The sequence below is a fragment of the Mustela putorius genome, unplaced genomic scaffold (genome assembly GCF_011764305.1).
Source record: "Mustela putorius furo isolate JIRA1106 unplaced genomic scaffold, ASM1176430v1.1 tig00003962_pilon_pilon_pilon, whole genome shotgun sequence".
Classification (NCBI taxonomy): domain Eukaryota; kingdom Metazoa; phylum Chordata; class Mammalia; order Carnivora; family Mustelidae; genus Mustela; species Mustela putorius.
In genome coordinates this window covers 20,898,661-20,921,756 of record NW_025422106.1, presented here as the reverse complement: position 1 = coordinate 20,921,756, position 23,096 = coordinate 20,898,661, and the positions used below count along the sequence as shown (strand labels likewise).

Below are 23,096 nucleotides of genomic sequence, written 5' to 3'. Positions count from 1 at the left end.
AAGTTTTAGAACTTGAAGCCTATTTCCCCACTGATTTCCATTACTGAATGAGGAGCTATGTGCCCGTGGAAAAGATCCTCCAAAGACTGAGTTGATAACTTCTGGAGAGGAAGAGGTCAATAGTGAAGTCCAAAGTCCAAGTGAATAGAACTTTCTCTCAATAACATCATCTCAAAACATACAGAATCTCTCTCCCCCTTCCTTATTTCATCATACCCCCACAACTCCTTTTCCATTGCCCCTGCTATTCCCACCCTCATCTAGCCATGGCAAGATCATAACAGAACATGTTGTGTTTACTGAACAAAGTATTGTGTTTCCTGTCCTTAATTTATAAAATAAGTTGGTTCTTTTTATGTTTTTCTCACACAAAAAAAGCTTCACATAATTGAACCGATCTTTTCCATAGGTCAGAGGCTCTTGACTTAATAAAGCTTCCTCACCTTTGCTTTAAAATATTTCTTAATTCAAATACCTCGGGCCCTTTGACAGCCCTAATTCCCTGAATCCCCAAAGCAAAGCCCAAGGGAATTCCTCCTGGCCCACCCAGGCAGAGGGTATCACCTGTCCCCCAGGGAGGCTGTGTCGATCTTGAGGAAGCCAGCACAATTCATGAAGACTTTGGGACCCATGTGGCACATGGTGACCAGCTGGGTCCGGCTCTCAAGCCTGGTGTTGTTTTGCTTCAGGATCTAGGGGAGAGATGTGGAGTGAGCCAGAGCAGCAGGCAGGCCCCACCCTCCCCGCCTCCTTTCAGGTTTCTGGGAAACCGTCCGTGATGGGAACTCTGTCCCTATCCCTCAGTATCTAACTGAGCACTATGCCATACTGTCCATTTAAAAGAAATTATTTTAGTAAATGATGTCATACCTGCCAAAAATAATACATAACTAATATATAGCTTAAAAGTTAATGATAAAATGGGGCGCCTGGCTGGCTCAGTTGGAAGAGCATGCAATTCCTGATCTCGAGGTTGTGAATTCGAGTCCCACACTGGGCATAGAGATCACTTATAAAAATTAGTAATAATTTAAAAAAGTTAATGATAGGGATCCCTGGGTGGCTCAGTTGGTTGAGCGGCTGCCTTAGGCTCAGGTCATGATCCCGGCATCCTGGGTTCGAGTCCCACATCGGACTCCTTGCTTGGCAGGGAGCCTGCTTCTCCCTCTGCCTCTGCCTGCCACTCTGTCTGCCTGTGCTTGCTCTCGCTTCTCTCTCTATGACAAATAAATAAATAAAATCTTAAAAAAAAAAAAAAGTTAATGATAAAACATATATCCGAGTGCCCACCACTCATCTTAAGAAAAAAAAAAATATTACCAAAATTTCTAAAGCTCCCTGCATACCACCCTCTTTAGCCTCCGAATGAAATCCCTTTTTTTTTTCCCACTGGAATGAACCACTATCCAGAGGCTGGATACTCTTCTCACTTTTTCCATCTGTTTTAAATCTTGGTTTATGGCTATCTTTCCCACAGTATGGTAGTGACTTGGACTCTCACTAGCTGGATGACTCTGGACAAATCCCTTGACTCCTCTGACTTTGGTCTTTTGTCAAATCATGCTGGCAGAGTGTGAAGGCTCAATGAAATGGGAACTTTTCTTATTTTCTAATTCAACCCCATCCTACCTTGAGGAGATGTGTCCCTTTTCGAGGTCCCAGGCCACAGACATATTGGATTAAGGCCTGGCTGTATGGGTGGGCAATGGCACGGTTGACATCGACCCCAACCTCATTGACTCGGTTGATAAATTCACAGTACAAGGCGTTGAGCAGCTCCTCTTTCACCACGTGCTCCTGCAAACACAGAACAGGCAGGGGTAAGGTTCTTGTACCATTTTGCCTGCTCAAGCTTGCCTGTCAAACCCTACTCACCTGCAAGGGATGAAACTTGAGACACAGGATGTCTTCATCAGAGCTGCACACCTGGGCAAATTCAATCAGAGGGTCCTGGATGCGCCGGGCCAGGGAGACAGCCTGTCTCAGCACTGGAGGGTAATCCCGGAACTCTGCCTAGAGTCAAATGAGGACCAGCAGGACGATTAAGTTCTCTCAGCTCTCAACAGCAAAAGGAATCACAAAGTGTTCTGGCCTCAAGTCACTTTCTTGTCCCCTCAGGGGCCAATTTTATCTGCAGGGCTCCCTATCTGAGCCATGACTGGTGAAATGAAGCACCCCCACAAGGGTAATTGAGTAAGCGCAGTCCTGTGCCCGTGATCACTTTCGTTTCCCTATTAAATTTCCCTGGGATTCACAGCTCTTACGTGTGCAGCTCCCAAGAATGGGGCTCCAGCATTACCTCTGATTTCTTGCTGTTCATATAGAGAATGGCCAACTCATTATCAACCAGCTCCACCCCAATAGAGGACAGCTGTTGGCCCTGGTCCAGTTCATGCACAATGCGCTTCACATCTTCAATCAACATCTGGGCGTCCCTGGAGGGAGGAGGGGTGTTGGGTCAGGGCTCTTTCTGAATAGTTTATCAAGGATGGACAGACTCAGGGCTGGGATGGGGGCAGGTTGGGGAAGGAAAGAACTCTGAAGACAAAGAGATACTCCTTGGGGATGGGAAATTTACCAATGGTCTACACAGGCATATGCCAGATTCGATAAGAAAGGACGAGTGAATTTAAGTGAGGTCTAGTCTGATCCCCTGGTGCCCCTACCTGTTTTCTCCTGCGACTGTTACCACATGAGGCTTTTTGTTCAGAAGAAATTTCTTTAGGGTTTCAATATCTTGAGCCTGGATTGAAATAAAATTAGAACTAAATGGCTCCGAAGATCGTGAGATTTTTAACAGCTTTCTCTCCCTAAGTAATACCAAGACCTCATAAGACCAAAGAACAGTAAGCTCCAAGTTAGACTGTCTAAGTGGAACACAAATCAAGGAGACTAAGGTCTCTAGATTCAATATCGTATATGCATTAATGTTTCCTAAAATTACTATACCTCTGGCTCATACTTGGTTGTGATCAAACACATTTGTCTTCCTTTTCTTCCTTTTTAGTAACCGCTACACTCAACATGGGGCTTCAACTCACAACCCCGAGAGCAAGAGTCCCATGCTCCCCTGACTGATCCAAACATACTTGGTTTTTACTAACATAAACCACTGTTTGGTTGGCAGGATTATTCTAAACTCATTTCACTGTTTTCTTTTAAAAAAAATGGTTGTTAGGGGTGCCTGGGTGGCTCAGTGGGTTAAAGCCCCTGCCTTTGGCTCAGGTCATGATCCCAGGGTCCTAAGATCGAGCCCTGCATCGGGCTCCCTGCTCAGCGGGAAGCCTGCTTCCTCCTCTCTCTCTGCCTGCCTCTCTGCCTACTTGTGATCGCTGTCTGTCAAATAAATAAATTAAAAAAAAAATCTTAAAAAAAAAAAAAGGTTGTTAATGGGGCACCTGGGTGGGTCAGTCGGTTAAGCGTCTGCCTTATGCTCAGGTCATGATCCCAGGATCCTAGGATTGAGCCCCACGATGGGCTCCTGCTCGAGAACTAGGCTCTCCCTCCCTCTTCCCCATACTCATGCTCTATTTTCTCTTGCTCTCTCAAATTAATAATAATAATAAAAAAAAGGTTGTTAAAAATTATTTTAGAATGTAGCGCTCTCGGCAAAATGGCAAGATACCGTTAGGTTAAAAAAAAAAATCAGAAACATATACGTGAGATGAATTCGAATTCCCCTTTCCTTGGAAAAAAGACACTGAATGGCTAAAGCTGGGAAAAGGTTGGCTTAATGCCTCACTGGCTTTCAGCTCCTGGAACAGGATGACCCAGATGCTGGTAAGAACAGAAGCCATAATGGCAGCTCCCAGAAGCACACAAGGCCGAGGATTTGGCCTCCAGCCAGAAGTAAATTCTGCATCAGGACTTGAGTGCCATCTACTGCTTATGGAAGTGAGGCTTCTCCCAAGACTCCAGGGTTTAGCAAACGGGTAGAGGTAATCAGGGTCTTGCATAGTCGTTGTATAGACCATGAACACGCATCCCCATCGAATTGTAAATGCACTTAAAATGTACACTTGGTTACCCCATCCCAGCCACTTGCCTTCTTTTCCCGTTCCTCCTCTCTCCATGCAGTTCGCCGTTTGGTAAAATGGGGCAGCCGAAGGAAGTCTGTCACTTCTCCTTCGCCGTTGACCAAGGCGCAGAACACAGGGTGATCTCTGCCAACCAGACCAGGAAAGAACAGTGCAACAGTCAGAAATAAAAGAATACAGCTAGAGAAGAATGGGATTAGGAAGATAGGGAAGGGGTGAGGCTGGGCAGGCACGAATGGGCATTCACCTGGCAGAGGAGAAAGCGATGCCTAGAACGCGGATGCCCTTCCCTTGGTTCTCATCCATAAAGTCATCATCTTCCTCTACCTGCTGATCTGGCCGGTAGGGTGCGACCCTCAACCAGTTGTAGAGTTTCCGACTACAGGCCTGAGGAGACACACCAGACACTATGGCCGAGAGGCTCACCGAGTGTGCGAAGGACACAGATGTGGGTGCGCATGTGCAAAGGTTGTACTGACATGCGGACATACTTCTAATCCTTCACGGGCTTATGGTGCGAAGGCATACATTGCTTCTGGATACAGGGGAGTATACGGAGAACAGTAATAAAGACAAAGAATGTTTGGATTGGGGGTGGCAAGTCAAGAGGCTCTTCAAATGGGGAGGTCTTGGAGTGACCCCTGGCCTTGTATGTGCTCCCCGTGATTACCTCCCCCTGCCCCCAGTGTTTCTCTATTAGCTAGAAGACTACTGTTAAGGGGTTCCTGAATTCTCAGCTCTAGGTTGGAGAAATCACAGGACAAAGGACCGCCGAGTTTCTGTCTTCACCTTTATGACATATTCTTTGGCTTCTGCCAGCAACTTGTTCTTGAGCTCTTTGGCCATCTGTACATAGAGGAACTGCTGCAAAGCTCGTTCGATGGCCATGGTACGCTGCCGGTTCCACTCCTGCACCTGGTGGCTGAACTCATCTCGGTAGTAAAACTGTTTGATCTCTTCGAAATATGTCTGGTCATTGCCGTAGCTGAGGAGAGACAACACGGCAGTGTTGGGGAGGAAGGAAAGGGGATACTCCAGTGTCCATAAACGTTGAGTGAGCCAGGGACAATGACTCGCTCAACTCTGAAACTGCAGTTCACATTCCTGAGGGAACCCCTCCCTCATCAAGCCCTCCCCCAAGGCTCTGCTTACCCTTCTACCCCCTTCATGTCTATGCTGATGTCAATGGTGAGCAGCCCCTCGTCTTCAGCCAAGCATATCTTGAGGAACTGGTCATCTCTCAGTTCCTTAACAGGCTTGTTCTTTAAGTACTTGAAGGAATAAGCGTAGTGGGCCTCATCCACATCCTGTAGACACCAAGAGGAATCATCAGCCTACTGACAGAATGGCTTGAGCAGATGGCTCAGCTGCGCACGAAAGCAAGAAACTCAGTTCAGTTGAACACAGAGCTGGGCTGTGTGTCAGATCAAAACCCTGCACCCAGCTCACCTTTCTACCTTTCTTGGTGGGGGTTATATTGAGTTTGGCTCTCTCCTGGAAGGTCTGCCTCAGCACCTGTCGGACGAGGGGCTCTCGGGCAATCTGCAGGGCTACCATGTAGCGGGCACCTTCTAGCACAGCTTCTGGCGTAGGGAACTGGCTGTGGGGAAAACATGGCAGCTGCAGGATGACAGTGTCTGGCCCTCAGGCCCTTCCTCCTGCCAGCTACTTGTTGCATGCCTACCTGCAAACGTAATCCTTGGCCAACTCCAAAGGCTCTGCAGGGAACTGCTCTGTCTCATGCCGCTGGTAGCTGTCCCGGAGGTTTTCCCCGAACTGCTCAGGAGTAAGCCCGAACTTTTTGGCCAGACCATCTAAAGCATACAGGAGGGTGAAGGGTAAAACAACAGCTAGGCTGACAAATCCCTTTGCTCTGGGTCCAGAGTAGCAACTCTGGGCACTAGTCTTTAAGAGGGTCACAAAAAAGCAGGACCAGGAATTTTACAAGGAATAGTAAAATGGCCTTTAAACACCTGACAAGCTGTTATGAAACAGGAATTTTCTCTGACTCCTGCACTCAGAACTAAGGTAGAATTTATAGTAAAAGAACATCTGAAAGATAGGAAGGACCCTGCCTCTCTGACTGTATGCACTTCCCATTCCTTCAGGAAGTTAGGGAAAGACCGGACCATTACTGTGAAGTGGGTGTGGGTGCTGGGGGCCTGTGGTCAGAACTGGACTGGTGATTTGCTCAAATGTCTGTTAAGTCCTCTTCCTGCCCACGAGTGACTACCAGGAAACTTCCCTTGCTCATGGCTACAAGACCCAGGACACAAAGCAGCTAGTTTTTACCTAGCCCAGCACTCTGGCAGATGGTGTACATGTCTCGGCGGGAGGCCTGCTTGAGCTCTGGGCCCCTCTGCTCCTCATCTTCTGCCTCTTCACCCTCACCTGGGAAGAAACCATGTGTTAGTGTTCCAGTTTCCAGTCACTCCCAAGGATCTGACACATGTAGAGAGAAGCCCCAAAGGGCACTCAGCCCAGGCCGTCCCAGGGGACGGTGTGGCCATTAAGCCTCCTGGGTTTTCTTTTCCAGCACTCGCCTTCCTCATCTCCCTCTTCCCGTACACGCTTCAGCTTCTTGCGGCTGGCCTTGGCGGCATTCTGCATCTTGGGGATATCACGGCCATAATAAAGCAAGAAATGGTTGTAGACATCTTTCAGTTCATCCATCGACTGCACATCCTTAAGCCTGGAGGAAAGGGACACAAGACCTTAATTGTCACTGAGTAAAAGTATAAACCCAGTCAGTACTGCTGCAAGAGGTCCAGTTCCCATGGAGGCAAGATCCCAACTGGGATGGGTGCCTGTACTCTTCAATTATTAGAACTATACACCACCACCAGACCATGACTTACTTGCAACCAAGATATCTTAGAGAAGCAATACATTGAATGGTGGTTGGCGGTTGTTACAACACTTGATCTTAGCCAAAAGGACAAGAAGGGATGGTTGGCAGTTGTTACAAATGGAGATGAAGCTGTGAAGTGTCATGTCTCTAGCAAAGTTCAGAGTCCTTGAGAAGTCTGCCCCCCCTACCCTCCAGCTTCAAGACACTAGCCACTAAAGTCATCTGCTCCCCTCCCACACGCCACACTGACTGCAAGCTGTTCAAACTCCTTTCTGGTTGTAATTTGGTTTCCCATGTAACTTTACATGCAAGGAATTCTCAGATCAGCAAACGTGACTGTATTATCCTTTTAACCTTTTAGAACCAACATAGATCACTAAGATGAATTTGCCTGCCAGAAAAATCACTTCTGATGTGGTGACAAATCAGATTTTTAAAGGACGGACCCTGCGCTGAGGACTTAGTAGCTTACACTGCTCCCTGGGCGCCTGCCTGTGGTCTCCCTGAATGGAATAAACCCTGCACACATCACCTCTCCATGTCGGTGGTATCCAGAGCCCGGATGCCATCAGCAAGGGGTTTGTCAGGGTCAGCGGAAATCTGCTCATACTGGTAAGCCTGCATCTTCTCAAACAGCCGTGTTAGGTTCTCTTTGCGGATCCTTAGTTGGGTCCACTAGGATGAGAGAGGGCAGGAGTAAGTGCTGGTGTTTGGCTTCGGAGACCTGAGGCTGACTGTTTCTTACCCGGAGCCCCTGGAGGGAGAGCTTGATAGGCTGGGGAGGTTTGGGTTGCCACCTGGTATGTATAGGCAGCTCAGGTTCTGGCAGTAGTGGTTCCCAATCCACACCTCAGCCTCTTAGGGGCCATAGATCCATCTTACCTTTTCATCCCACTGCCACACCCTCCATAGGTCATTGATATGCAACTCAGGCTCCACATATTCTTTACGGTAGAAAGCAATAAAAGGCACCTAGAGTAGTATGGAGACTGCAGTCAACCAGAGTGGAAAGATATGTAAGGAGCTCCTTTGACAGAGGGGTAAATAGGGCTAGAAAATTTCAGTCAGAAGTTTGACCTCCCTCACTGGCTCATCAAGGGCCTCTGCTCTCCCCAGCAGGGGAAAATGATGTTGGAGACAGGTAACATCATTTTCCTGATCACCACCAGAGTCTCCTTTGGTTCTCACACTCTTGAGCCAAGGGACCACATCTGAGGACAGGAGAAGGGGGTTCCCATCTGACAGGTAGCTCCCTTTTCCCTCAATCCCTAGGTGAATTTCTTCCTTTTTTTTTTAAAGATTTTTATTTATTTATTTGACAGAGAGATACAGCAAGAGAGGGAACAGAAGCAGGGGGAGTGGGAGAGGAAGACGCAAGCTCCCTGCTAAGCAGGGAGCCTGATGTGGGGCTTGATCCCACACAACCTGAGCTGAAGGCAGATCTTAACAACTGAGCCACCCAGGTGCCCCCCTCCTTTTTAAACATTTTATTTATTTATTTGATGGAGAGAGAGATCACAAGTAGGCAGAGAGGCAGGCAGATAGGGGGAAGCAGGCTCCCCACAGAGCAGAGAGCCCGATGTGGGGCTCGATCCCAGGACCCTGGGATCATGACCTGAGCCGAAGGCAGAGGCTTTAACCCACTGAGCCACCCAGGTGCCCCGCCCCCCCTTTTTTTTTTTGAGTGTGCGCACACAAGCATGTGCACAGCAGGGTGGGATGGGGTGCCGGGTGGGCAGAGGGGCATGGAGACAATCTAAAGCAGGTTCCATGCCCAACACAGAGCCTGATGTGGAGCTCAATCCTAAAATCCCAAGATCAAGACCTGAGCCAAAATCAAGAGCTGGACACTCAACTGAGCCACCCAGGCACCCCCACAGCTCAATTTCTAACCAGTGGGCCGTCAGAGAGCTTGAGCCGCTACCTCAAAGTGTTGATTTCGCATGAAGCCTAGGGCTTCTTTAATTTTCTGAATTGTGCTGGGTCCTTTTCGACTGAAGCTGCTGGTTGGCTGCCCTCGGTCTAGGTAATCACAGCTTTCCTAGGGCCAGAAGAAAACAGAAACATCAACAATGCTTTCATTTGTTTTGTCTTACCATGTGTGAAACTGCTTCATGTCAAAGGATGACCTTATCAGATGAAATCTAGAAAAATCTCTCATACACATACACACACTCATACTATCCTGTACTAAGCACACAGACGTCTGGAGCAGATCTTCACCTTGATAAAGTGGCCCCCAGTTCATGTCAAACCTAAGGATCTTTTTTTTGGATACCTGCAGAGAAATGGTTGGTGTGGCAAAGGCATTCCTGTATATCCAGTCAGCTTCTTCTTCTAGTTCATCATCTTCAGCCCCCTTAACTGGGATGGAGCGGAGCTGTTGGGGAGAAGACAACGGTGAGGCCGACTTTATCCTGTATTCCTGTGGGAAACACATATACCACTCCAGGACAGAAACGTTAGCTCCACAGACAAACATTTCCGGCACCCTGGAAGAGTGTTGTCCTGGCACGAAGTAAACGCCTTGTGTATCTGCTAAAGGAAGCGTGCCATTTTAAGAACCAGAAGCACAAGCGCCTTCTCTAAGAGTTGGACTCCCTGCACCCCCTGGTCAGATGGGGTTCAAAGCCAATTTCCAACATACCATCCAGTATCAGATTGTTGCTAGACTGTTCCTCTGCTACAACTTTTGGAGGAAGGCTGCACAAGGCAGGTGATGACAGACTGGCAGAAGGACAGAAGCTGGTGCTTGCTTGCTTGCTTGCTTTTTTAAAAGATTTTATTTATTCAACAGAGAGAGAGAGGGAGAGAGACAGCAAGGGAACACAAGCAGGGGGAGTGGGAGAGGGAGAAGTAGGCTTCCCACCGAGCAGGGAGCCTGAGGCGGGACAGGATCCCAAGATTCTGGGATCATGATCTGAGCTGAAGGCAGAGGCTAAACAACTTAAGCCACGCAAGTGTGCAAAGCTGGTGCTTTCTTTTTTTTTTTTTAAAGATTTTATTTATTTATTTGACAGACAGAGATCAAAAGTAGGCAGAGAGGCAGGCAGAGAGAGGAGGAAGCAGGATCCCTGCTGAGCAGAGAGCCCGATGCAGGGCTTAATCCCAGGACCCTGAGATCATGACCTGAGCCGAAGGCAGAGGCTTTAACCCACTGAGCCACCCAGGCGCCCCAAGCTGGTGCTTTCTTACCTGGAACCTCTCAGGCAGGTCTGTGGCCCGGATTTCATTGTCCTGATCTGTGAGGTGGCTGCTTTCTAGTTCGCTGGGCTCGTACATCTCAAAGATGCTCCTGCGGCTCACACGTTTCTTGGTGGTCTTCTTGGGGCGCACGCGGATCTCACCCTCAGCCTCATCATCCTCGTACTCATACTCTTCCTCCAGTTCTTCATCGTACTCATTGTATTTCTCAAACTCGTCATAGTCAAAGTCCACACCAAAAATCTCCTGGGCTTCCTGCAGGGCCCTGTGGGTGACAGCAAGAGGCTGCTGGGCCAGGTTCTGGTGAGAGGAGAGAGATGCACCCCATGCATAGATCCTTTACTTGCCCCAAAGGAAACAAAGATTAAGAAAAAGGTAAATTAAAAAAGCGTATTTACTGTGGAATAAAGGCTTAATTGGGGGATATTTCTGGGAAAATTATTATATATGGAAGATAAAAAGCCCATGGCTGGTAATGTGCCCATGTCAGGGATCAAAGAGCAATAGGGCACAACAACACAGGTCCACATTCTGCTCAGCAGGGCCATCTTCTGCTAAGGCAACACAGTATTCCCTTAGAGCAAAAGCTTTTGTCAACAAAATTATACTTAGAAGGCTGATATACAGATGAGTAAACACAAATCCGCAGGTGTAGAGGAAGGCTGGACGGAGGCGTACACACAGGTGACTCCGCCCTGAGCCCACAATGGCCCCACAATGCAGAGAGCTCTCAGGGCTTCTAGGAGCAGTCTGACATTCCTGACCAGGAAAGCTTATCTGAGGCAGGGAAGCAAAAACGGTTCAGAGCTGGGATGTTCCATTTTTGGCAGAAACATCTGACCTCCTCCTTCCTGACTGCGCCTACTCAAATGCCCTTATCGCCACCCTGTAGCAGACCCCACTCACGCATCTGTGTATCCGGGAAGCTTTTTCCGCCACTTAGGTTTTTTCAGAGGCTGTCCATCATCATCCACAATGAAGTCATCAATGTCTGGGCAGGGAAGGAAGGGATTAGTGCTCAGAGGCAGGGCATGAGTTAGGACTGAATGGCTTTATTTCCTATCACGTGAGTGGCCAGGGAGAAGAGTAGGGAGACTCCTAAAAATGAACTTCCTTTCTGTCAGATGCTGGGGGCTTTTAGTTACAGGATGGTTTCCCACCCTGCTTGTAGGAGCTAGGCAATCCCAGGCTTCCCTGCCTGATGCCACATACCTGATTCTTCATCATCTTCCTCCTCCTCCTCTGGAGGAGCCATGGGGGCCTCCACGGCTTCCTGCCCTTCTTCCCCTTCCCCATCCTGGAAGATTTCCTCCGCAATTGCCTCTTTTTCATGTTCTTCTTTGCCATATTCCTCCTCGTCATCATCCTCATCATCTGACATTTTTTTGACACGTCGGTATTTTTGCTAGGGGTGGGAAAACCTTTCTCATCAGGGTCTGAGGGGGCGGGCATTAAGGATGCTTGCTTTCTAGTCTCACTCCCATTTTCCCACCATGGTTGCGCTGACCAAGGGAGATGGCAAAGAACATGTTAAGTGATGCTCTTTGAGCACCAAGCCCACCCCTGAAACTCTGACAAGCCTGTCTCCAACAGGCATCCAGTTCGGGGATGCAAAGCTGGTCTCCATGGCACAAGGACTCGGAGCAACTTTCTCTTCCCTAATGCTTCCCAAAGCATTCTGGAGTGCCTCATCCCCCCCAAAATCATGGAATTTCAAGGATTTTTCTTTCCTTCATTCCCTAGGGACAGAGATAAAGAGTGAGACTTACTCCTCTTTTGACTTTGACACCCAAATTCTCCTCAATGAGGTCAAAATCATCATCCTCCAGGCGGTCATCAAAAGATGCTGGAGAAAACAAAGTGTTACCCATGGCGACAGAGAGGTCCCCTTCTCCACTGCAACTTCCACCCCAGCCTCGCTTGACTGAGGAGAGACTACTCACTGCGTTTTCTCTTCTTGTGGCCAACATCATCTTCTGAATCACCAGAGTCACTACCCTCATCCTCCTCCCCTTCATCTTCATCGTCATCATCATTGATAAAGCCTTTCAGATTGCCTTGCTCATCCTGATCATCTAGGTTCTCCTCCTCCTCCTCCTCATCTGGAAAACATGCATGTTTGAGGTATGGAGTTTGGGTAATGGGCTGGAGTGGGGCGGGGCCACCTGCTGGACTGTGATTCTCTCTGCTCTAAAGCTAATGATATGGGTGCCATGCTAACTTTTCAGCCTCATTTAAAGATGTAAAACATGGCCAGTGACTTATAGCAGCAGTATCTGGAAAAGGATGATCTCCTTTCTATGTTCACTATCTGTATTTAGGCAAAGATGATCTTCCTAATTAGTTGGGCTCTTCAAAATTCACACTAGAGGGCGCCTGGGTGGCTCAGTGGGTTAAGCCGCTGCCTTCGGCTCAGGTCATGATCTCAGAGTCCTGGGATCGAGTCCCACATCGGGCTCTCTGCTCAGCGGAGAGCCTGCTTCCCTCTCTCTCTCTCTGCCTGCCTCTCTGCCTACTTGTGATTTCTCTCTGTCAAATAAATAAATAAAATCTTTAAAAAAAAAAAAAAAATTCACACTAGATTTAGAGCCACCAATAATCTTTGTTTTCCTCTTAGTTTATAAATTTGGCAGCTATATTACTTCTTTTATCCCTAATTCTTTTGATAAAACTTACATTTACCTTTCTGTCTTTAAAACCATTTCATGGTTCTACTCTGCTGAGGATCCTAATGGTTGCGTTTGGCCAGAGAAATAGGAAACTGGACACAAAAATACCAACACTGCTAGGTCTCTAAAAGAGGAAAACATTACGTATATATTTATTCGTTGGTTTACTATCTGTCCCCACCCACTAATGTAAACTCCAAGATAGCAGGGTCTTTATATTTCTAGTTCTAGGCACAGTGCCTGGCATACAGCAGACAGATGCTCAGTAAGTATTTTCTATAAATTACTGAAAATTCTCAAGCTGGTACCTCATGTGTGATAACTTCTGTGCTCAGCCTGAGCCTCTCATCAGCAAGATTCCAACTATCCAAAGCTTAGCAATAGTGGGGAGAAGCTTGAGGCTGGGGCCTCCTCACCGTCATCCTCCTCTTCCACAAATTTCTTGGGCACTCGGGGCACCACTTCGCCTTCATCATTGTACTCTTCCTCCGACTCCTCGGCCTCGCTTTCCACAAAATCAGACATGGCTGCAGCTTCTCACGGCCTGCCCAAAGATGACTAGGGAAGAAAGGAAGATAGGGATAAAAAAATTTAAAAATGAGACACATGACTTTACAGAGTACCCTTAAGCCTTTCCACCAATAGCCGTTTAGTCACATGCCACAACTCTGCCTCCTCCATCATTCCCACCGAGGGAGGAGACAGTAAGAATCAGATGGCTCCATCGCATCCATTTTCCACCCCTCCCATTGTTACCACTCTCACATGTTCCTTTAAAAAGATGATTGATTAAAAAAAGAAGATAACTGATTACCCTGGACTTCTTCATACATAGTTGACTCTTGAACAGCAGGAGTTTAAGCTGCATGGATCCACTTACAGTTCTTTTCAATAAATACAGACTACTGTAAATGCATTTTCTCCTCCATGTGATTTTTTTTTTAAGATTTTATTTATTTATTTGACAGAGACAGAGAGTGATCACAAGTAGGCAGAGAGACAGGCAGAGAGAAAGAGAGGGAAGCAGGCTCCCTGCTGAGCAGAGAGCCCAATGCGGGGCTCGATCCCAGGACCCTGAGATCATGACCTGAACCGAAGGCAAAGGCTTAACCCACTGAGCCACCCAGGTGCCCCTCAATGTGCTTTTCTTAACATTTTCTTTTCTCTAGTTCACTTTAAGCATATATAGTAATATATATATAGGTATATAAATATAATACATATGACGTCCAAAATGTATTCATTGACTATTTAGGTTATCATGTTATATTATCCCAGTCCACAGCAGGCTATTGGTAAAGTTTTCGGGGAGTCAAAAGTTATATGCAGATTTTTAATGGTCGGGGAGGCCAGTGCCCCTAACTCCCATGTTCTTCAAGGGTCAACTGCATAACAAAGAATTTTATCTCACTTATCATTTGGGGGCAGGAATGAGGAAAGAAATTAGTGTAGGAGTGGTTATATAGGTAGGGATATGGTAGCAGCGAGATTATATGACTTGCTCATAAGAAATTTGGGTATTTCTTAAGCAAGTGCCATCTAAATGACAAATACTTCATTTACACTACATTTGGCTGCTGACAGAGTGAAAAGGACAATTCTTCTCCACAGATTAAATGACATTTCATGAACTTAAGCCATGTGTGTGACTACTGATTGGGAGTATGTGAATGGAGAAGGGGGTCTCTTTAGAAACATGAGAACCATAACTCTATTTTTACCATTTACTTCCCTAGCCAAAAAACATTTTGAAAGTCACCTCCACGGCTTACAAAATAAAGGCAACATAGTTAAATGCAAAGATTGCTGAGCTTAAGAGTACAGATCAAAACCTGGTCCCGTCATCTACCAGATATATAAACTAAGCGAATTATTGAATTTGTCTGGATTATCAACTTCTTCTGAAAAACAGGAATAGCACTACCTACCTTGTAGAGCAGTTGAGACTATTAGATGACACAGGGGAAAGAACCAAATTTATGGCTTCAATCAATGTTAACTGAGTCTGAATTTGAATCTTGGGCCCAATTTTTCTTAGCATTCTGTAATTTTGTACCAACCAGTCCCAACTCTGTCTTCTACCTCCCCGCTTTCAGACTCACCCAGAGCCTGGAAATGGCAGAACCATAACATGGAGTTACCTGGGCCTTGTAGGACTTTATTAGATTTATTTATTTGAGAAAGAGAGAGAGGGAGGAGAATCTCAAGCGGACTCTGCACTGAACATGGAGTCCAATGCATAGCTAGGTCTCACGACCCTGAGATCAGGGCCTGAGCCAAAACCAAGAGTAGGACGCTTAAACGACCATGCTACCCAGTGCCCCACATCTTGTAGGACTTAAAAAAAACCAGGGGCGGGGCGCCTGGGTGGCTCAGTGGTTTGGGCTGCTGCCTTCGGCTCGGGTCATGATCTCAGGGTCCTGGGATCGAGTCCCGCATCGGGCTCTCTGCTCCACAGGGAGCCTGCTTCCCTCTCTCTCTCTCTCTGCCTGCCTCTCTGCCTACTTGTGATCTCTGTCTGTCAAATAAATAAATAAAATCTTTAAAAAAAAAAACAAAACCAAAAAAAAAAACCAGGGGCACCTTGGTGGTTCAGTGGGTTAAAGCCCCTGCCTTTGGCTCAGGTCATGATCCTGGGGTGGGGGGGTGTCTCTGCTCAGCAAGGAGCTCCCCCCCCACCCCACCGCCTGCCTCGCTGCCTACTTGTGATCTCTGTCAAATAAATAAATAAAATCTTAAAAAAAAAAAAAAAACTTAAAACACAGCACACATCACACACATCATAATATCAAGATCCTATTCTGGAATCCTGAAGCTGGCTGCTGATAAACTCAGCATCATTCCTCACCTTGTCCTGAATTATGGTCCATTGTGTATGTGCCCATTCTCCACACCTAAGACCACAAGCTTCAGGATATTAAAGACCATATCTAATTGAAGGAGTACTAAAAACTATGAAAACATAAATGGCCAAACGAGAGGCATCAGAAGGCACTTTGTGATTCTGTACCAAGTAACTTATATCCTTCTAGTGCTCTGCACAAAATAGGAACAGCTAAATATCTGTTAAATAAATTACTTGTGTTTTCATATTGTTGCCACATTTCCAGGTAAAGATGGCAGTGGGATGGGAGAAAAGAGGAGGTTGGCTAAGTTACCTGAAATGGTCTGAGCTCTAGAAAGAGCCTTAGGTGCTATGGCTCTAATTTTTCTGGAAATTACCCTTACTGATATCAACTGATATCACAAGCAATTAATTTAAGATTGACTGAACTCAAAGAAACAAAACTGAAGGTACCGAGTTCTGGTGGAAAGGGAGGGGCAATGACATGGTCTTATGTTCAATTTCAGGCTGAGGTTTCAGATGCCATTCAAGCTTTACTGAATGCCTGCCGTGTACGTAGACGTGTACATACGTTCTGCTCAGACCTGGGGATTTGAGGAGAAGCAGGATTATTTCTGGTAGAGGGAGAGAGATGTGAAAACAAATAAGGACCACGGAACAATTTTATGCATTACATGCAGAAAGCAGGCACAGGAAGAGAATTAGAAACCACCCAACCCACAACACTCATACAAAACTCAAGCAAACTAATATAGGCTTTTCCTTTAAGCAATTAAAAAAACAAGAGTGCCCAGAGGAACAGTAATCACACACCTACCAAGTCCCAGACACTTAAGGACATCTATTAACCCCTACACTGTCCTAGGAGTTAGAGTGCACTCTCTCCACTCAACAAAGGAGATGAAAGGCTCACAGAGGAAGTCACTTGTTCAAGTTGCTACAAATATCTCAGTAAGAGCTGAGATCTGAGTTAAATTGTGTCAGACTCCGAAGTCACAGCTGCACAGCTGTTTCTAGTATGTCAGCAGGCCTAGTTCAAGTGTGGTCAGGAAACCATCTCCTCCCTTCTCTCATGAGTGTACAGTGGAGTTTTCCAGAGGTAATATGATGAATAGTATCACAACACTGAATGCAGAAGCAGATATGAAAACCCAGCTGTATTCTATGAAGGGAGACATTAAAAAGATTGGGGGGGGCACCTGGGTGGCTCAGTCAGGTAAGCATCCGACTCTTGGATTCAGCTCAGGTCGTGATCTTAGAGTATGGGATGGAGCCCTGCACTGGGTGGAGTCTGCCTGTCCCTCTTCCTCTGCTCCCCTCATTCCCCACACCGTGTACATGTTCTCTCTCTCAAATAAATAAAGTCTTTAAAACAATGTCACTCTTCTCACTACTTTTGTTTTGAAGATTATAATTGTTTTTTAATAAAAGTATCATTTATGTTAAAATGTAGTGAGCTTATTTTTTCCCGTTATATTATTAACATATAATAGGCATAAAACACTGTGTAAGTTTAAGGTGCACATAATATGTTAATTTAATATACCCATATACTGTAAAATAATTACTTTTTTGGTGATACTTTATTGTTATTTCAAAATGAATTAATATACCCAATTGTAATTTCTTATCTCATAAACATCAAAATACAAAAATCTCATAAACATCAACAGATACAACTCACATAAACACGATGTCTTTGCAATCTGAAATTATTTTTCAGATTATAAAAGGGTCCTAAGATCAACACATTTGAGAGTTGCTATGCTATACAGCTATACACCCACAGGGTGGTGATACAAGTCTTGTGCTTAGACCAATATTCTTTTTTCCCCCAAGACCTATGTCCTTAAGGTAATTTACTTTGAGTACTGTAGAAAGTGAGTATGTAAAACTGCTAATTAAATCTGGTGCTCTAATTTGAATCCTCACATCAAGCCCCTGCCCCCAGCCCTGAACTAAGCCATTAAAAATAGACTTGGGTACAGTATCCCCCCCAACATGCTTGCTTTAATTAGGCTATCAGACCCACAAATTCAGTCTTATAAGGCCTCAACATCTTCATATTAAATCCCAGCTCCTGCAGACCAGATGCCCGTCTGTCTACTCACCAGAGAGAAACAGACAGCCTACCTGACAAAAACAACAGCTTTTTCCCTCTGGGGGGCAGCTGGTGCTCTGTGCTACGCGCAGCTTTCCTCCCATTCCCTAGGTTAGCAATAAAGTACATGCTGTGCTCTAGTGGGGGGAATGCTTCCAGTCTAGCTCAGTGCCAAGACTTTCAGTTAAAGAGGTGTACCAGAAGCAAGCCTGACTTGCTGCAACTCGCAGGAGCTAAATGTGTGGAGGGTGCCGCAGCACTGCAGGCTGAGGTTGGCAAGCAGCAACTATTCTCGAACAAAAACACTCTTTATTAGCGTATGATTACTATTAACGTATGAGATCTGAGATGAGCCCAGCAGAATTCAGATTTTTTATTTAGAACTTAGGCTCTTGAATTTTACCCCATTCAGATGGTTAAGTTAAATCTGCTACTGAAATAGGTCTAGAAAGGGCATGGGGTAGCAAAGAGAAGTTTCTCCAGGCAGAAGCACAGCTGCAGTACAAGATGTGGCTCAAAGGGAGAGGCTGGCCATTACCATGACATTCTCTGGAAGAGGAATGGAGCTGGGATCAGATTGCCACAGGGAGGCCCTCGGCAGTCCCTCCTTTTCAACAAGATGATGTAGGAGGCAATTTAAAGGAGACCAGAGCAAAAAAGATGGCTGTTAATTCCCTCCGCCAGCTTCAGTGAACATTTATTTTTAAATACATACATATATATGTGTGTACACACACACACACAGACACACACAGACACAGGATTAAGCTCTGTGCTGGGACTTGGGTATATATAAATGAGTAAAATATGCTTTTTACCTTGGTTGAATTCAATCTATGTCAAAAAATTTGTACATGCACTTATGACAAAGCATAATGAACATTGTATTAAAACTTCTTTTAAATTCAGAACTCTTGAAGAAAAATCCTAATCAAACCAAATCAAGGTGTTAAAATAAAGAAAAAGTAAGAGGTTTCTGGCTGGCTCAGTCAGTAGAGCATGCACTGATCTCAGGGTTGTAAATTCAAGCCCATGTTGGGTGCAGAGATTACTTAAAAAAACAAAACAAAACAGGCCTGGGTGGCCCAGTGGGTTAAGCCTCTGCCTTCGGCTCAGGTCATGATCCCAGGGTCCTGGGATTGAGCCCCACATCGGGTTCTCTGCTCAACAGGGAGCCTGCTTCCCTTCCTCTCTCTCTGCCTCCTTCTCTGACTACCAAATAAATAAATAAAATTAAAACAAAACGAAACAAAACAAAACCGCACATACACAAAAAACAGAAAACATTAACTCTACCTATCATCACTTTAATGTGCACACCACGTTTATAGGAAATAATATTATGAACTTTTATTTATTTTTTTTAAGGGTTTTACTTATTTATTTGAGTGAGAGAAAGCACAAGCCAGAAGGGAGAGTCTGGGGGAGAGGGAGAAGCCGACTCCTCCCTGACCGGGGAGCCCGATGAGGGGCTTGATCCCAGGACCCTGACATCATGACCTGAGCTAAAGGTAGATGCTTAACAACTGAGCCACCTAAGTGCCCCTCTTAGGATCTTTTCAATAACAGAGCATAGAAAGCATTATTTGTTAATGATGACTAGCATAAGTAATTTAAAAATACAAGTAATCTCTTCTCTTTCCACATTTACTTGCAGAATAAGGACAAAAGAGGAGCAGAAACAACTGAAATATGTAATCAGAATCAGAATCCCTGCAAGAGAGGGTGGGAGTAAGTTACGGAGTCTTGTGCCACACACACTGGGGAACATATTCCTAACCACAGAGGGCCAAATCTGCCACTGCAGCACAAAATCTGACACTGATGATATGTAAATGATTGGGAGTTGCTTAATTTGGCCAAGGAGCTTTAATTTGTTGACCCATGATCTAGGAGTACAGGGATAACTGAAAGAACTGGTGACCAAGGTACCATGGGAGCCCATAAGAGTGGATTCCAATCTGGTTTTGAGAAAGTGACTTTGAATAAAGACTGTAAAACTGTGGAGGAATTAGCTAAGGGGAGGAGCTGGCTTCTCTGGTGGTCATACGAGTGGTGGTGGTGTTGGAGGAGAGTATTTCCAGCACAAGGCCCAAGGCCAGTGGCAGGGCCAATGAGGGCCAGTTTGACTAGAGAGGGAGCAGGGTTCATAATGAGTTGGAGTGAAGTCATAAGAATCTTGATAGAGTAAGTTAAAGACTGTGGACTCTAAAAGGTGCTGGGAAAACCCCTGTAGGGTTTTAAACCGAATGGACTTAAACTGTATTGACTTAGTGTACTTGCTAATTCAACAAAGATTTATTTGATGAGTGCCTACTACATGTCAGGTATATTAAAAAAAAAAAAAAAAAAGAGTCCTTGTTCCTAGGATATCTATATTCTGGTGTAGAAAACAAACAAAATAAACATTGCTCTAAGTACCAGAAAGGAAGTAAATACGCTCATCTCTGAGAAAGTGAGTTTAGCCTGAGATGTCAACAATAGGTAGAAGAGGTTCCTGGTAGAAAAGGTAGGCAAGAACTTGGCATATGGTAGGCAATATCCTAAGGCCAGTGTGACCAGAGAATAATGAAGGCAGTAGAATGGGAGAAGGAGGAGGGGCCTGCTCAAGTAGGGCTCTGAAAGCCATTGAAAACCACTGGAGTGCTTTAAGCAGGGAGACCTGGATTGAAACAGGGAAAACTGAGGTTACTCTTCTTGGAGCCCAGGCAAAAGATGATGGTGGTTTGGAATAGGGTGGTAGAAGCAGAGATGAGAACAGAAGACAGATTTGAAATATATTTTGGAAGAAATGACAGGACTTACCAAAAGCCTTGGGTAGGAGGGTAGTAAGGGAAGAGAATCCAAGATGATTCTCAGAGGTCTGGCTTCTGTTACCATGTCGATGAGAGTACTTCTTAGTGAAACAGGGAAGATCACGTTTGGAATTATGGGAAAACTAAAATGTTCTTTTTATTATGTTAGGTTTGGGATGTCTAAGAAACATCCAAATGGAACTATTAAATAGGCATACTGTATATGATTCTGGAACACAGAGGAGGTAGGACTAAAGAGCTGAACTTTTGAACAGTTGCCACTTTTCAGATGGTAATTTAAGCCGTGAGACTGGATCATCTAAGGACGTATGCAGAGAGCCCAAGATTAAACTCTGAAGGAAATTCAACATTTACACACTAGGCAGAGAGCAAAAGTGGCTAGCAAAGGACACTGAGAAGGAGCAGCCAGAAAAATGGAGATGATCCAGGAGTTAAGTGTCAATGAAACCAAGAGAAGAGTTTCTTGTTTTTTAAAAAAGATTTCATTTATTTGAGAGTGAGCGAGCACAAGCAATGGAAGGGAGAGAGAGAGAAGCAAGACACACCAGTGACCAGGAAGCCTGACGGGGGCTCTATCTTAGGACTGTGGGATCATGACCTGAACCGAAGGCAGATGCTTAACAGGCTGAGCCACCCCCACCCCAAGAGAAGACTGAATGTCAAGACAGAAGTAAACTGTGTTGCATATTCCAGGGATTGAGGAAAGTAAAAACAAAGTATCCATGAGATTTGGCAATAAAGAAATCATTAGTAACCTCAACCAGAGACCTTCAACCAAATGGTCAGAAGAGAAACCAGACTAGTAGAGCCAGAAAAATGAATAAAATTTGAGAAAGTTGACACAGATAGAAATCTGGCTATGAGAGAATTAAAAAAAAATAAGGATGCTAGCTGGAGGGGGATGAGGGGGATTCCAGAATGTAATTTGTATGTGATGGGGAGAGATTTTTTTTTTTAAAGATTTTATTTATTACTTATTTGACAGGCTGAGATCACAAGTAGGCAGAGAAGCAGGCAGAGAGAGGAGGAAGCAGGCTCCCTGCTGAGCAGAAAGCCCAATGTGGGGCTCGACCCCAGGACCCTGGGATCATGACCTGAGCCGAAGGCAGAGGCTTTAACCCACTGAGCCATCCAGGAGCCCTGGGAAGAGATTTTTATGGAGAGGTAGGATTGGGTGATTGATTTTACCAGAGAATAATGGAGAGGAAGAATCTAAGGATTTTACAAAGGATCCTGACCACAATGCCATTTATTGAGACCAAGAACATAGGAGCATGGGCAAATTTACTTGCCTCCAAAGACGGTTTCCAGTATATTACATGGGCTTCCATTCTTATGAAGGTCTACTGACTGTGAAACCTGACAGCCTCTCTAGACTGCACCACTTCTAGACGTGAATAATCTCTTAATAAGGTTTAAACCTTTTAGGGAGTAACTACGCTAATCTAATTTAGTAGCCATACAAGCCAACTAAAGAAGAATGTATTTGTATTGGCTGAAGGGACTCAAGTGATGGAAAGGGGCTCTAAAATCAGGTGATGAAGGAGCAATCATACTTTTGAAATCAATATACTGAAGACTTTAGAATCGGTACCTTCCAAATAAACACTGCAAGTTAAGTTTTTTTATTTTTTTCCCTAGAAGGAATTAATCAAATTCAAAACTGTTTACATTCTCCATGCTCATTAATAGCAACGGTGTAACTCAATACTCCCTTGCTACTTCTGATATTACAGTGAATTTCCACGGATGCATTTTCAGAGAGCTTAGCCTCCTCTTAAAAAAAAAAAATAATAAGTATCACTTCTTGAAACAACCAAGAGAAACGAACTGCTCCAGCTGGTTCAAGGGACTGCCTGGAGAGAAAGGCAGAAACTGGAAGAAAATCAAGTTTTGACTCAGTAGCCCATTCGGATGTTTGCAGTAGGCGGTTGATGGTTGCAACCATCTATAAAAAGTTCTAATTTTATTTTCTACAATACTGAAAAAGAAGGTGTTTAGCATCGCCCTCTAGCCCAATGGCCCAACTCCTGAAAGATCCGTAGGTTTAACATCGCCAGAACAAAAAATTCGATCACCTGATCCTGACTCAGATGCCCCAAGTCCCTTCCATTCCCAAATCCTTTGGCGTGGCCCAATTTTCACAAGCTCTCGAGAGAAGCACGGAATCCCAGGAAGCCTGTTGATACAATTCACGGGATCCGGGTAGCATAGGGCTGGGAAAAGCTCTGAGACTGTAGGAAACTACTCCGGTTTCCTTCCCCTTTTCCCTCGTAGAGTAGGGAAGGCCGGGGGGGCCCCCTTCTTCCCGCATACCGCTCCCCAGTAACTCTTCCCTTACGGGACCAGGCCCTAGGAGCCTTGTTCCTCACCTGACCCTTTCGAGGAACACGCTTTCCAGCTCGAACTTTACCTGCCTGAAGCCCGCCGCTACTCCGGTGCACTAAGCCCCCACCGAGGAAAATGGAGTCGTCGAACCGAGACTGGGAAAGGATAGTACGGACCCACCGCACGGCCCCTCCGCCGCCGCCACCGCCGCCGCTGCTGCGTCAACGTGCTACGTCACGTCCGGC

At 45.5% G+C, this 23,096-nt stretch overlaps 1 protein-coding gene across 6 annotated transcripts in view; it reads right to left on the bottom strand.

Annotated features, from left to right (window-relative positions):
• Nucleotides 1–23,091, bottom strand: part of SUPT6H (SPT6 homolog, histone chaperone and transcription elongation factor) — a 33,536-nt gene extending 10,445 nt beyond the window's left edge. For 2 of the 6 annotated variants that reach the window (XM_004746985.3, XM_045070133.1), the window contains exons 1-24: nt 22,937–23,091; nt 13,178–13,319; nt 12,036–12,194; nt 11,862–11,938; nt 11,305–11,497; nt 10,999–11,083; nt 10,084–10,357; nt 9,167–9,268; nt 8,813–8,929; nt 7,771–7,860; nt 7,421–7,563; nt 6,581–6,729; nt 6,330–6,428; nt 5,722–5,851; nt 5,487–5,637; nt 5,190–5,344; nt 4,827–5,022; nt 4,285–4,424; nt 4,046–4,163; nt 2,667–2,743; nt 2,300–2,435; nt 1,876–2,013; nt 1,630–1,797; nt 565–692 (exon numbers count right to left, since the gene is read on the bottom strand). In XM_004746985.3, the coding sequence (XP_004747042.1) occupies nt 565–692; nt 1,630–1,797; nt 1,876–2,013; nt 2,300–2,435; nt 2,667–2,743; nt 4,046–4,163; nt 4,285–4,424; nt 4,827–5,022; nt 5,190–5,344; nt 5,487–5,637; nt 5,722–5,851; nt 6,330–6,428; nt 6,581–6,729; nt 7,421–7,563; nt 7,771–7,860; nt 8,813–8,929; nt 9,167–9,268; nt 10,084–10,357; nt 10,999–11,083; nt 11,305–11,497; nt 11,862–11,938; nt 12,036–12,194; nt 13,178–13,286 (3,134 nt within the window). In that variant the 5' untranslated portion in view covers nt 13,287–13,319; nt 22,937–23,091. Of the gene's footprint in view, nt 1–564; nt 693–1,629; nt 1,798–1,875; nt 2,014–2,299; nt 2,436–2,666; nt 2,744–4,045; nt 4,164–4,284; nt 4,425–4,826; nt 5,023–5,189; nt 5,345–5,486; nt 5,638–5,721; nt 5,852–6,329; nt 6,429–6,580; nt 6,730–7,420; nt 7,564–7,770; nt 7,861–8,812; nt 8,930–9,166; nt 9,269–10,083; nt 10,358–10,998; nt 11,084–11,304; nt 11,498–11,861; nt 11,939–12,035; nt 12,195–13,177; nt 13,320–16,059; nt 16,191–22,895 lie in introns of all 6 variants that reach the window. The other 4 variants (XM_004746987.3, XM_004746986.3, XM_004746988.3 and 1 more) reach the window with 4 other exon arrangements.
• Between the last annotated feature and the right edge of the window lie 5 nt (nt 23,092–23,096).